Source organism: Cetorhinus maximus, chromosome 30, assembly GCF_964194155.1.
Source record: "Cetorhinus maximus chromosome 30, sCetMax3.hap1.1, whole genome shotgun sequence".
NCBI lineage: Eukaryota > Metazoa > Chordata > Chondrichthyes > Lamniformes > Cetorhinidae > Cetorhinus > Cetorhinus maximus.
This window is the reverse complement of record NC_135908.1, coordinates 18,751,560-18,764,588: the sequence shown is the minus strand read 5'-3', so window position 1 is coordinate 18,764,588 and position 13,029 is coordinate 18,751,560. Positions and strand designations below refer to the sequence as shown.

Genomic DNA, 13,029 nt, shown 5'->3' with positions numbered 1-13,029 from the left:
AGCCTTCCGGACTGAATATTGAATTCAACAACTTTAGATCTTGAACTCCCTCCTCCATCCCCACCCCCTTTCCGTTTCTTCCCCCTCCCTTTTGTTTTTTCCAATAATTTATATAGATTTTTCTCTTCCCACCTATTTCCATTATTTTTTAAATCTATACCTTTAATGCCCTGTTAGTCTTTCCACCCCACCCCCACTAGAGCTGTACCTTGAGTGTCCTGCCATCCATTCTTAATTAGCACATTTGTTTAGATAATATCACCACCTTCAACACCTCTTTGTTCCTTTGTCTGTGACATCTTTTGATTATCTGCTCCTATCACTGCTTGCTTGCCCCTACAACCACACCACCCCCCCACAACTTCTCTTCCCCCACCCACCCCACCTTAAACCAGCTTATATTTCACCCCTCTCCTAATATTACTCAGTTCTGTTGAAGGGCCATGAGGATTCGAAACGTCAACTCTTTTCTTCTCCGCCAATGCTGCCAGACCTGCTGAGTTTTTCCAGGTAATTCTGTTCCTGTTTTGGATTTCCAGCATCCGCAGTTTTTTGTTTTTATTTTAAAATGGCAACTTGGGTTCCAGTATTAGGCAGTGCACAGCTAAATTGGAACAGTCTAAAATATCAAATATCCCCATTTTTAAACTTTTAACAATGTCTCAGTATGAGTAACTATTTAAATTAATTGTCGACAGGTCTTGGAGTTGTTATTATCCTTCTGGCTACCGTAGTAACATCAATTACTGAGTTATCAACTTCTGCTATATCGACAAATGGACGTGTTCGTGGAGGTAATGATTTTAGCTATACTTGGGTCACCAAAACATGGAACTGATAGTAGGTGTATAGCCTATTGGCAGCGTTTTACTCTGTCTTGCTATCTATGTGAATTTGAGTTCGCAATGTTTGACAGATGTTTGACAATCTTGCCAAGATGATAGTTGGGTGAAGCCTGAAATCACTTCCAGCCTGAGTAAGGTAATGATACTTGGTATCTTTCATCTACTCTTCGAGGATGAGAGCAACACAGATACCATGTTAAATTTTGGTACATTTCACCTTTTCTGCACAAGGACAAGAGCATCAAGGATTCCTTTCAATTCTTGGTACATTTCAGGTTTTCTGATCATGGACGAGAGGAGCCAATATTCCTTTACGGCTTTTGGTACGTTTCAGGGATTCTGTTCAAGGACGGGAGCAGCACAGGTGCCTTGTCAGTTTTTGGTATTCTGTTCAAGGATGAGAGCAGTAAAGATTCTTTTTAATTTTTGGTACTTTTTCAGGTTTTCTGTTCAAGGACGCGAGCAGAAAAGATTCCTTTATAGCTTTTGGTACTTTACAGGTATTCTGTTCAAGCTCAGGAGCAGCAGATTCCTTTTAAATTTTGGTACTTTTCAGGTTCTAGCTATCTATACTAACTAAAGGGTTGAATTGCTGCATTGATGATTACATATGGAAAAACATACTTAAGATACATCTGGAATTCTTTACAGGTCTTGGAATCATCATCGTTTGCCTGAGTACAGTGGTAACTGTTGTAACAGGTATCTCTATGTCAGCCATTTGTACCAATGGAGTTGTTCGAGGAGGTAATGTAAAAAATATTCTTGCACTGTTCAGAAATTTAGTGTCAAATGAAGTTTTTTTTTAAAGGGAAAATAGCACCTGTCGTAGCTAACGTGTGTGTGAAACCTTCACATTGCCACCAATTTAAAAAAAAAAATAAAAATGATAATTTACCCAGATTTTAAAGAGACTTATTCTAAAATATACTTTTCAACTTGTCAACTGCAATTTGTGTTGCACAAAAAGAAGCTAAAACACGGTTCTACTTTTTCCTTCGTTGAATTAATTGACAATAAATTTTAGGGGTACCTGAATGCAGATAGAATGTTTGTTCCAAGTGTTGCAACAAAACAAAATGTTGTAGGATTTTAACATTTGTAAGTATGTTAAATGCTATTTTAACCAACAGAATAAACTACTCATTAGCATCATTTTAGTTGTACAAATGGACTACAGTATTGTATCTACAAACTCAAAATTGGGATCAAGAATTGCCATGTTATCTACAAGCCACTATCGGTACATTTTTCTTTTGCCCTAATAAATTAAATTCGGGGGTTTGAGGGGGGAGGATGGAAGCATTTCTAACGCTAAAGTACTCTTTCCCCAGTGCCCCATTACAAGGTAAAAAGAAGTCAGAGAATATTCCAAAGAAGAGTCATAGTGGACTCCAAACGTTAACTATGTTCCTCTTTCCACCCATGCTGGCAGACCTGCTGAGAGTTTTTCCAGCACTTCTGTTTTCATTTTAGAGATTGTGCCCCTGCTAAAGGATCACTTCTGTTTTGAACCCTGCTTGGATGATTTTTCAAGATCCCTTTTGTATTTTTATCCCACACTGTAGCTTTTTAAACATTTTTTGTTTGCTTCTCCTAAGGCACTAACTGACTGCTACTAGGTGGGTATATTGTGAAATGTGATGCCCGAGCTTCACTGATTTAGGAAGCGGACCTGAATATATTCTGAAAAATTCTGACTAAACTAATTTTTGTTCTTTTCTATCTTGAGGTAGTTGAAGTCACCTGATATTTTATTGTACCATATTTCTGAACTGTCTGCATTTCTTTCCCCCTATATCATTGCCATTGTTTGGTAGCGTGTCATATACGTGCAGAACAATACTATTCCCTTACAAAAACAAAAATACCTGGAAAAACTCAGCAGGTCTGGCAGCATCTACGGAGAGGAACACAGTTAACGTTTCGAGTCCGAATGACCCTTCAACAGAACTAAGTAAAAATAGAAATAAAAATTGAAATATAAGCTGGTTTAAGGGGGGTGGGACAAGTAGAGCTGGATAGAGGGCTAGTGATAGGTGGAGATAACCAAAAGATGTCACAGACAAAAGGACAAAGAGGTGGTGATATTATCTAAGGAATGTGCTAATTAAGGGTAGAAAGCAGGACAAGCAAGGTACAGATAGCCCTAGTGGGGGTGGGGTGGGGTGAAGGAACTCAGACCTGCTGAGTTTTTCCAGGTATTTTTGTTTTTGTTTTGGATTTCCAGCATCTGCAGTTTTTTGCTTTTAATACTATTCCCTTTCCTATTTCTTAATTCTATCCCTTGGGTTTGGAAGGTGCCGTTGAAGGAGCCTTGGTGAGTTGCCACAGTGCATCTTGTATATGGTACACACTGCTGCCACTGTGCACTGGTGGTGGAGGGAGTGAATGTTTAAGTGGTGGGTGGGGCACCAGTCAAGCAGGCAGCTTTGTTCTGGATAGTGTCGAGCTTCTTGAGTGTTGCTGGAATTGTACTCATCCAGGCAAGTGGAGTATTCCTCCTCACTCCTGACTTGTGCCTTGTAAATGATGGGCAGGCTTTGGAGAGTCAGGAGGCAAGTTACTCCGCAAATTTCCCAGCCTCCCATCTGCTCTTGTAGCCACAGTATTTATCATGCAGGCCCAGTGAGTTCCTGGTCAATAGCAACCGCCATGATGTTGATAGTGGGGTTTCACTGCTGGTAATGTGATTGAATGTCAAGGGTAGATGGTTAGATTCTCTTTTGGAGATGGCCAATGCCTGGCACTTGTGTGGTATGAGTGTTTCTTGTCACTTGTCAGCCCAAGCCTGAATGTTGTCCATGTCTTGCTGTATATAGACAGTAGCTGCTTAAGTATCTGAGCAATTGTGACTGGTACTGAACACTGCAATCTTCAGTGAACATCCTCGCTTTAACCTTAGGATGGAGCGAAGGCCATTGACGAAGCAACTGAATGAAGATAATTGGGTTTGGGAGGGTACCTTGAACTTTTGCAGTGATGTCCTGGGGCTGAGATGATTGGCCTCCAACAACAACAACTACAGCCATCTTCCTGTGTGCTAGGCATGATTCCGACCAGTGGAGAGTTCTCGCTGATTCCAGTTGACATCAGTTTTGCTAGGGACCATGAATGCCACACACTGTCAACTGTTGGCTTGATGTAAAAGGCCTCTTGTCTTGAATTTTGCTCTTTTTGGCTTTGTTTGGACCAAAGTCAGGAGCTGAGGGAGTATGGCTAGCTGGGATTGACATTTAGGGCACAAGTCCTCCTGAAGAAGAGTTCTTGGATGCAGCAGGACTAAATAAGGAACCCTTAAGCATAAGGGTAGAAAAGTTTTTTAGACTAGTATTTTAAATTTAAATAAGGGCAATTATGTGGGAATGCTCGCAAAAGAAAAATTCCAAGGGGAGGACCCACCACCTGTGGTTAAAGTTAAAGACAGTAAAAGAATTAATGTGCAAAGATGGATGGCAGATCTGAAGATTGGGAAGAATATAAAAACTAGCAATGAATGACAAAGATTAATAAGGAAGGAAAAATTAGAGTACGAGGGAAAGCTAACTAGAAATATAAAAATGGATGGTAACAGTTTCTATAGATACTTTAAATAAGAAAAGAGTAAACAAAGTGAGCGTTGGCCCTATAGAACGTGAGTATGGGGAATTAATAATGGAAAATAAAGAGATGGCAATGAATTGAACAGGTATTTTGTATTGATCTTCACTGTAGAGGATACAAGTAACATTCCAGAAATAGCTGTAAATCAGGATTGGAAGGGAGGGAGGACTCCAGGAAAATTACAATCACCAGGGAAGTGGTATTGAGCAAGTTGTTGGAGCTGTGGGCTGACCAATCCCCAGGTCCTGATGGACTTCATCCTAGGGTCTTGAAAGAAGTGGCTAAGGCTAATGTGATAGTTGATGAGTTCATTTTAATTTTCCAAAATTCCCTAGATTTAGGGAATATGCCATTGGATTGGAAAATAGCAAATGTAACTCCTTTATTTAAACAGGGAAGGAAACAGAAAGCAGGAAACTACAAGCCAGTTAGCTTAACATCTGTCACAGAGAAAATGTTAGAAGCTATTATTAAAGATACTACAGCAGGGCACTTGGAAAAAAAATCAAGGCAATCAAGCAGAGTCAACATGGTTTTGTGAAAGGGAGATCATGTTTAACCAGTTTATCGGAGTTCTTTGAAGAGTCATGTGCTATGGAAAAAGGTGGATGTACTGATAAAGGTGGATGTACTCTACTTAGATTTCCAGAAGGCATTTGGTAAGGTTATTACGGAAAATAAAAGTTCATGGTTTAGGAGGTAATATATCGGCATGGATAGAAAATTGGTTAGCTAACAGAGTAGGTATAAATGGGTCTCTTTCTGTTGGCAAGATGTAATAAGTGGTGTGTCACAGGGATCAGTGCTGGGCCCTCAACCTTTTACAATTTATATAAATGACTTGGGTGAAGGGACGGAAGGTGTGGTTGTTAAATTTGCTGATGATACAAAGATAGGTAGGAAAGTAAATTGAGAGGTCATAAGGAGACTACGACAGAACATAGATTAAGTGAGCGGGTAAAGACCTGGCAAATGGAGTATGATGTGGGAAAATATGAAATTGTAAATTTTGGCATGAAGGATATTATCTGAACATTTAGAGATTACGGAGCTCTGAGATTCCAAGGGATCGGGGTGTCTTAGTGCACGAATCACAAAAGGCTAGTATGCAGGTACAGTAAGTAATTAGGAAAGCAAATAGAATGTTATTGCTTATTGCGAGGGGAATTGTGTATAAAAGCAAGGAGATTATGCTTCAGTTGTACAGGGCATTGGTAAAACCACATCTGGAGTACTGGTCTCCTTATTTAAGGAAGGATGTAAATGTGTTGGAAGCAGTTCAGAGAAGGTTCACTAAACTAATACCTGGAAGAGGCAGGTTGTCTTATGAGGAAAGATTGGACTGGCTGGGCTTGGAACTGCTGGAATTCAGAAGAGAAAGAGGCGACTTGATTGAAACATAAGATCCAGAGGGTCCTTGACAAGGTGGATGTGGAGAGGATGTTTTCTCTTGTGGGAGAATCTAGAACTAGGGGTCACCGTTTGAAATTAAGGGGTTACCTATTTAAGACAGACAAGACTATTTTTTAAGGCTCGTGAGTCTTTCAAACCCCATTCCTCAAAAGGCAGAGTCTTTGAATGTTTTCAAGGCAGAGCTAGATAGATTCTTGATGAGCAAGTAGGTGAAAGATCATTGAGGGTAGGCAGGAGGTTACAGTCAGATTAGCCATGATCTTATTGAATGGCGGAGCAGGCTTGAAGGACTGAATGACCTACTTCTGCTCCTAACTCGTATGCTCGTATGTTTAACTTTCTTACAATTACCCTTGGTTACTAATAATGGTTCTGAAGAAATTGATTTTTTAGTTGAATTTTCAAGTTTTCTAATAAGGAAAAGAAATGCATTCTGTGAACATCCTTTTAACAGTTTGAAAGAAAAAGAGAGACATTACAACAGCAGCTAATCACAGATGTTGTCTACGTGAGCAGGTCTTATTAGAAAAAGAAGTTGTTATAATAATGTCAGACATGCCTGAAGTAAACGTTTGACAGTTAAGGTTCTACAGATTGTGCAGCTCTGCTGTGCCGTTAGAAATGTTGTAGTATTTCCAGCTACAAGTCTGGTCTAACATTAACCCTCTCCCTAATTCTGGGCTGGGGGTCATTTAAATGAAGGTGTTTATGTCCATGCCATTTCTGGTGCTCCCTTCTGTGTAATTGCTCTGTGGAGGGTGAGACTTGTTGGACTTGCATTTTGCCACTCAAAGGGATCAGACAAGGCCAAACGGGCTGAAGATTTTAATTTCTTAAAATAACCTGGGAATTTATCTAGGGTCTTTCCTAATGACAATCAGTTGCTCCATAATGTTATTGACACTTACGTTAAGTTTAATGTTAAGGGAAGATTTGATAGAGAAGCTTAGATTGAGGGGTTTTGCTAGTGTAAATGTGGAAAAATTGTTTCCACTGGCAGGAGGCTCAATAACCTGAGGACACAGTAACAACAACTTATATTGTGCCTTTAACGTAATGAAATATCCCAAGGTGCATCACAGGAGTGTTTTAAAACAAAATATGACTCCACAGCACAAAGGAGATATTAGGTCAGAGGACTGAAAGCTTGGTCAAAGAGGAAGGTTTTATGATGCACCTTAAAGGAGGAAAGCGAGGTAGAGAGGCATAGGGAAGAAATTCTAGGCAACTGAAGCCGCAGTCACCAATTGGAAGTCACCACTCCCATTTAAAATCTGAGATGCTCAAGAAGCCTGAATCAGAAACACATAACTTGGAGCGTTGTGGGGCTAGAGGAGATTAAGCGGGTGAGGCAATGGAATTGAAAACAACGATGAGAATTTTAAAATCAAGCTATTTCTTGACAGGAAGTCAGTGTAGGTCAGCGAGCACAAGGGTGATAGGGGAATGGGAAGCGGTGTGAGTTAAGACAGAGGTAGCAGAGTTTTGCATGACCTCAAGTTTACAGAGGGTAGAATGTGGGAGACCGGCCTGGAGTGTATTGGAAAGTAAAGTCTAGAGGTAACAAAGGCATGAATGAGGGTTTTGGCAGCAGATGAGCTGAGACAGGGTCAAAGTTAGGTGATATTACAGAGGTGAAAATAGGTGGTCTTAGTGTTGGTGCAAATATGTGGTTGGAAACTCATGTTGGGGTCAAGTGAGACACCAAGGTTGCAAACCGATCAGCTTGACCTCAGACTGTTCTAGGGAGAGAGATGGAGTCAGTAGCTAAGGAACAGCATTTACAGTCACTGCTCCAATGCCTTCAGTCTTCCCAATATTTAATTGGAAAAAACACTACTCATCCAGTAATATATGTTGGATAGGCAGTCTGATATTTGGCAACAGTGGAGGAATTGAGAGGTGGGAGTGAGTTAGAGCTGGGTGTTTTTTTTAATTATTCGTTCATGGGAATGTGGGCATCCCTGGCTAGGCCAGCATTTATTTCCCATCCCTAATTTCCCTTGAAGGTGGTGGTGAGCTGCTGCCTTGAACTGCTGCAGTCCATGTGGTGTAAGTGCACTCACAGTGCTGTTAGGGAGGGAGTTCCAGGATTTTGACCCAGCAACAGTGAAGGAACACTGTTTCCAAGCCAAGATGATGTGGCTTGGAGAACTTGCAGGCGGTGGTGCTTCCATCTGTCTGCTGTCCTTGTCCTTCTAGATGGTAACAGTTGTGGGTTTGGAAAGTGCTGTCTAAGGAAGCTTGGTGAGTTCCTGCAATGCATCTTGTCGATGATGCATTGTGCGTTGGTGGTAGAGGAAGTGAATTTTTGTGGATGTGCCAATCAAGCGGGCTGCTTTGTCTTGGATGGTGTCAGGCTTCTTGAGTGTTGTTGGAGCTGCAGTCATCCAGGCAAGTGGAGAGTATTCCATCACACCTCTGACTTGTGCCTGCAGGTGGTGGACTGGCTTTGGGGAGTCAGGAGGTGAGTTACTTGCTGCAGGATTCCTAGCCTCTGGCCTGCTCTTGTAGCCACAGTATTTTTATGGCTAGTCCAGTTCAGTTTTTGGTCAGTGGTAACCCCCAGGATGTTGATAGTGGGGATTCAGTGATGGTAATGCCATTGAATGTCAAGGGACAATGGTTAGATTCTTTTTTGTTGGAGATGGCCTTTGCCTGTCACTTGTGTGGTGCACATGTCATTTGCCACTTGTCAGCCCAGATCTTGCTGCATTTGGACATGGACTGCTTCAGAATCTGAGGAGTTATGAATGGTGCTTAATATCGTGCAATCATCAGCGGACCTTATTATGGAAGGAAGGTCATTGATGAAGCAGCTGAAGATGGCTGGACCTAGGACACCACCCTGAGGAACTCCTGCAGTAATGTCCTGGAGCTGAGATGATTGAGCTCCAACAACCACAAGCATCCTTTTTGCTAAGCATCACTCCAACCAGGGGAGAGTTTTCCCCTGATTCCCATTGATTCCAGTTTTGCTAGGGCTGTTTGATGCCACAGTTGGTCAAATGCTGCCTTGATTGTCAAGGGCAGTCACTCCCACACCTCTGGAGTTCAGCTCTTTTCTTCCTTCCATGTTTGAACCAAGGCTGTAACGAGGTCGGGAGCTGAGTGGCTCTGGCCGAACACAAACTTAGCGTCAGTGAGCAGGTTATTGCTAAGCAAGTGCCACTTGATAACAATGTTGATGACCCCTTTTATCATTTTACTGATGATTGATTGTAGACTGATGGGGTGTTAATTGGACATGTTGGATTTGTCCTGCTTTTTGTGTACAGGACATACCTGGGCAATTTTCCATATTGCTGGGTAGATGACCGTGTTGGAACTGTACTGGAACAGCTTGGCTAGCTGTGCGGTGTTGTCTGCTGAAAACTGATGCTTTGCTTTTGAATGATGTTGCCGAGGGGCAGCATGTAGATAAGAAATAGGAGGGGGCCATGAATTGGATTGATCCTTGGGACTCAAGAGGGTAATGGTGCAGGATCAGGAAGAGATGCCACTGCAGGTGATTCTCTTGCTATGATTGGATAGATAAGAGGTGAGAGGAGTCACACCCAGCTGCATGACAATGGAGAGGCGTTGGAAGAGGATGGTGTGGTCCATAGTGTCAAAAGATGTAGACAGGTTGAGAAGGACAAGGAGAGAAATTCCACCTTTGCTGCAGTCAGAGTAGTGTGTCATTTGTGACTTTGCCATAGTACTGAAACAGCTCTTATCAGAGGTGGAAAGCTGATTGGAGGGATTCAAATATGGGGTCCTGGGAAAAATGGGAATGAGTTTGGAAAGTGACAATACATTCAAGGTTTTGGAGAGGAAAGAGGTTGGGGATGGGACAATAGTTTGCAAGGATGGTGGGGTTGAGAGCAATTTTTAGAGAGATGTGATGACCTTTTAAAGGAGCGAAGGACAACACTTGGAGAGAACCCCATTAACAATATTAGTTAATATGGGACCAGGAGGGAAAGTTGAGTGGTTAGCAGTTTAGGGTATAGGATTGAGGGAGCAGGAGGTGGGTCTCACGGACAAGATGAGCTTAGAGGACATAGAGGAGAGAAACTAGAGCCAGATACTGAGTTCAGGGCTAGGGCAGGGGGAACATTAGACGTTTGGCCAGATGGGCTAGTGGCAGGGAGAGATGCAGCAGAAGCAGCTGATTTAGATGGTCACAATCTTACTGAAAATGAAATCCATAAACTCTGGACAGGGGAGAGGGGTTTAAGGAGACTGTTTGCAGTAGAGGAAAGATGCTGGGCTTTATCTTTGCAGTCCAGGATCATCCTGGGAGACAGCAGTTTTAGCAGACGAGATCAGAAAAAGTTTGGGGGAAATGAGGAATAATTTAGAATACAGCAAATATAATAGCTTTCAAAAGGGAATCGAACATACATTTGAAAAGGAGAATTTTTCTGGCTGTTGGGAAAGAGCAGAAGAATGGGAGTAATTAGATAGCTCATTGAAAGAGCTGTCACATTTGTGGGCAAAATGGCCTCTTTCTGTGATCTATGATTCTATATTGGAACCTGGAGAGGCATACCTGCCCCTTGGCTGCTTATCCCTGTATTCTAGTACCTTAGTCATAGCTGAACAAACTCCTGCAGTACTCCTGTACATACTTGGGGCCCTAAACCTCAGTTGCAGCCAACTTGTGCCCAGGACTTAAGTTATTGGAGATCAATGTACTTTCTGGATTAAAACATAGTTCTGAAGAAGAGTCATATTGGACTCAATGGGCAGAATTGCCCCATATTCGCACTAAGTGCAGTAATGGGTGGGAAAAAGGATGTTTTATCCACTGACCGCAGTGGTGGGTTAACGTGTCATATCGTCCCAATCCCCTCATTAATCATGCATTTCTTGGAAATATGCTGCTTCGTGGGTGGGTGGCTACCGATTTGCTGGCCATGCCGTCACCTCGCCGCTTCCTCCTGCTGGGTGCCATATTTAAAGTTCAGTCACATATGCACCTCTGCTTCCAGCCCAGGAGGGCACCAGTGAAGACATGGCCCCAAAAGCCAAGAAGAGTGCAGCCCCACGATTCAGTGATGCATCCCTGGGATGCCTTCTGGACACCATTGGAGTCTGCTGCAATGTCCTCTGCCCCCGTTCTGGCTGCAGGAGGTGGTCAGTGCCAACACTGCACAGAAGAGATTCGCCATCCAGTGCAGAGAGGGATGAATGATCTCATCTGTGCTACCAGAGTAAGGCACCATCACATCACTCTAAATTCTCTCACTCCCAAGCCCAGCCACTGGCATCTTTCTCACTGCCAGCTCAAGGGGCATCACCATACACTCTCTCTCTCTCTCTCTCTCTCTCTCTCTCTCTCTCTCGCGCCCGCTCTCTCGCACCCGCTCGCTCGCTCTCGCGCCCGCTCTGTAAAAGCCTAGTTTGTGTATTCTTCTGTCTTAAATTAATACTAGAACTCTAGTAACATTCTGGTGAATCTGCACTGCCTCCAAGGCCAATATACCTTTTCTAAAGTTTGATGTCCAGAGCTATACATGGTACTCCAGATATGGGGCGGAATTTAGTGCAATATGCCAAAGCGGGTTTCGTGGCAGGAAGGGCTTTAGAATCGGGCAGGAAATGATAGCTGAATTAAATGGCCAGCAGGAAGGCAGTAAGATGGCGAACTGACATCAGTGCACGGGAAGCCAATTGAGATAATTAAGAAGGCTGTTACGGGTAATTTGTATGCTGGTGAATGGGATTAAACATACCTTTGGCTATTAAGTGAGTGGTAAGCAGGGATCATGGGCTGTCAGATCCCTAACAACTAAAAGCTAGTGGTGTTGAAGTGGGGTGGTACAAGGTCAGCTATTTCACAGCTGCCTTCCACAGCAGGATGGAAGGAGTTGACAATGGAACAGTCTGAGCGGTGCAGTTCACAATGTGGCCAGCAGCCAGTGACTTTTTTTTCCAACTTAACTCTGTGCAACATGGTCTCTTTGGCATTGGAACCTGGGTTGTATGAAATATGATAGCACAAAAATGATCCAAGAGCAGCAGAACTTGGAATTTTAGAATATAATCACCTATCATTATTTTATTGAGTAATCTTGCAGAACCTTGGTATGGAGCCAGATTAATACTGCCCTAGTCAGTTTAACTTGCCCTCTTTCACTTTTTAATGGAGATCACAATATTGAATGTATGAATGGAGCAACTGAGCAGGGGAGCGCCTGGAGGCGCCAGAAGCAACATTATTGGTGAGATCAGCTAAAGGGCCTGCCTCAGCCACATAATTGGACAGATCCCCTTTGTCACTTTCCCTAATTGGCCAGCTGCTGTGTGATTGCAATCAGTCAGCTCCCTCCCACCCACTTGAGAATCCCGTCAAATTCTGTCTGCCAGTAGAAGCTGCATCTCCACTAAATTCAGCAATGGTTGAACTAGGCCTTTGTATAGCTGTAGTAAAACTTCCTCTCCTTTATATTCTGGCCTCTAAATAGTGATCTGTGCACGTGTCTCTAAATCTCTCCAGTCCTCCATTGTTCCTAGCTTTTCACCATACTCTGGTCTGTGCATTTTTTAGACCAAGCAAAAATTCTGCAAGTAAATTTTGCAGTAGCTTGGTACTTAATTTACTTTTAGATCAAATATTTAGTGTCTATAAAACCAAATGTATATTTGAAAATTCTTGTTGCAACTACGTTTTTGTTAAAGTTCACCAAAAAGCCTAAAATTTAATTTGTATAATTGAACAAATGAAAAATATTATTGAGTTATTCTCAAAGCTGAAATTAATGTAAAAGTAATGTCAATGTCCAATTCTCTAGAAATTTAAATGATCATTTCTTGAATCTTAGCTGAGTTAAACATGTATTGTTATAACTTCGAGGAGCCCCTCCCTTACTTATAATAATTTGGGCACAACCTTATGTTGGCATGTGATTTTAATTTTTATTTAGAATTAACTATCTTCTGACCTAAACAGGTGGTGCCTACTATCTCATATCCAGAAGTCTAGGGCCAGAATTTGGTGGATCTATTGGTTTAATCTTTTCCTTTGCCAATGCTGTAGCTGTGGCCATGTATGTCGTTGGGTTTGCAGAAACTGTAGTGGACATATTGAAGGTAATCCATAATATCAGTTTGTTACAACGTATATAGTTGTGTCATCTTTAATTTATATTGAACTAAGTTTGTAATTAACTTTTCATAA

General features: G+C 42.1%; 1 protein-coding gene across 1 annotated transcript in view; it reads left to right on the top strand.

Annotated features, from left to right (window-relative positions):
* Nucleotides 1–13,029, top strand: part of slc12a1 (solute carrier family 12 member 1) — a 109,453-nt gene that overhangs the window by 16,535 nt on the left and 79,889 nt on the right. Inside the window, exons 2-3 of the mRNA XM_078532545.1 lie at nucleotides 699–794; nucleotides 12,802–12,941. Coding sequence (XP_078388671.1) covers nucleotides 699–794; nucleotides 12,802–12,941 — 236 coding nt within the window. The remainder of the gene's footprint in view (nucleotides 1–698; nucleotides 795–12,801; nucleotides 12,942–13,029) is intronic.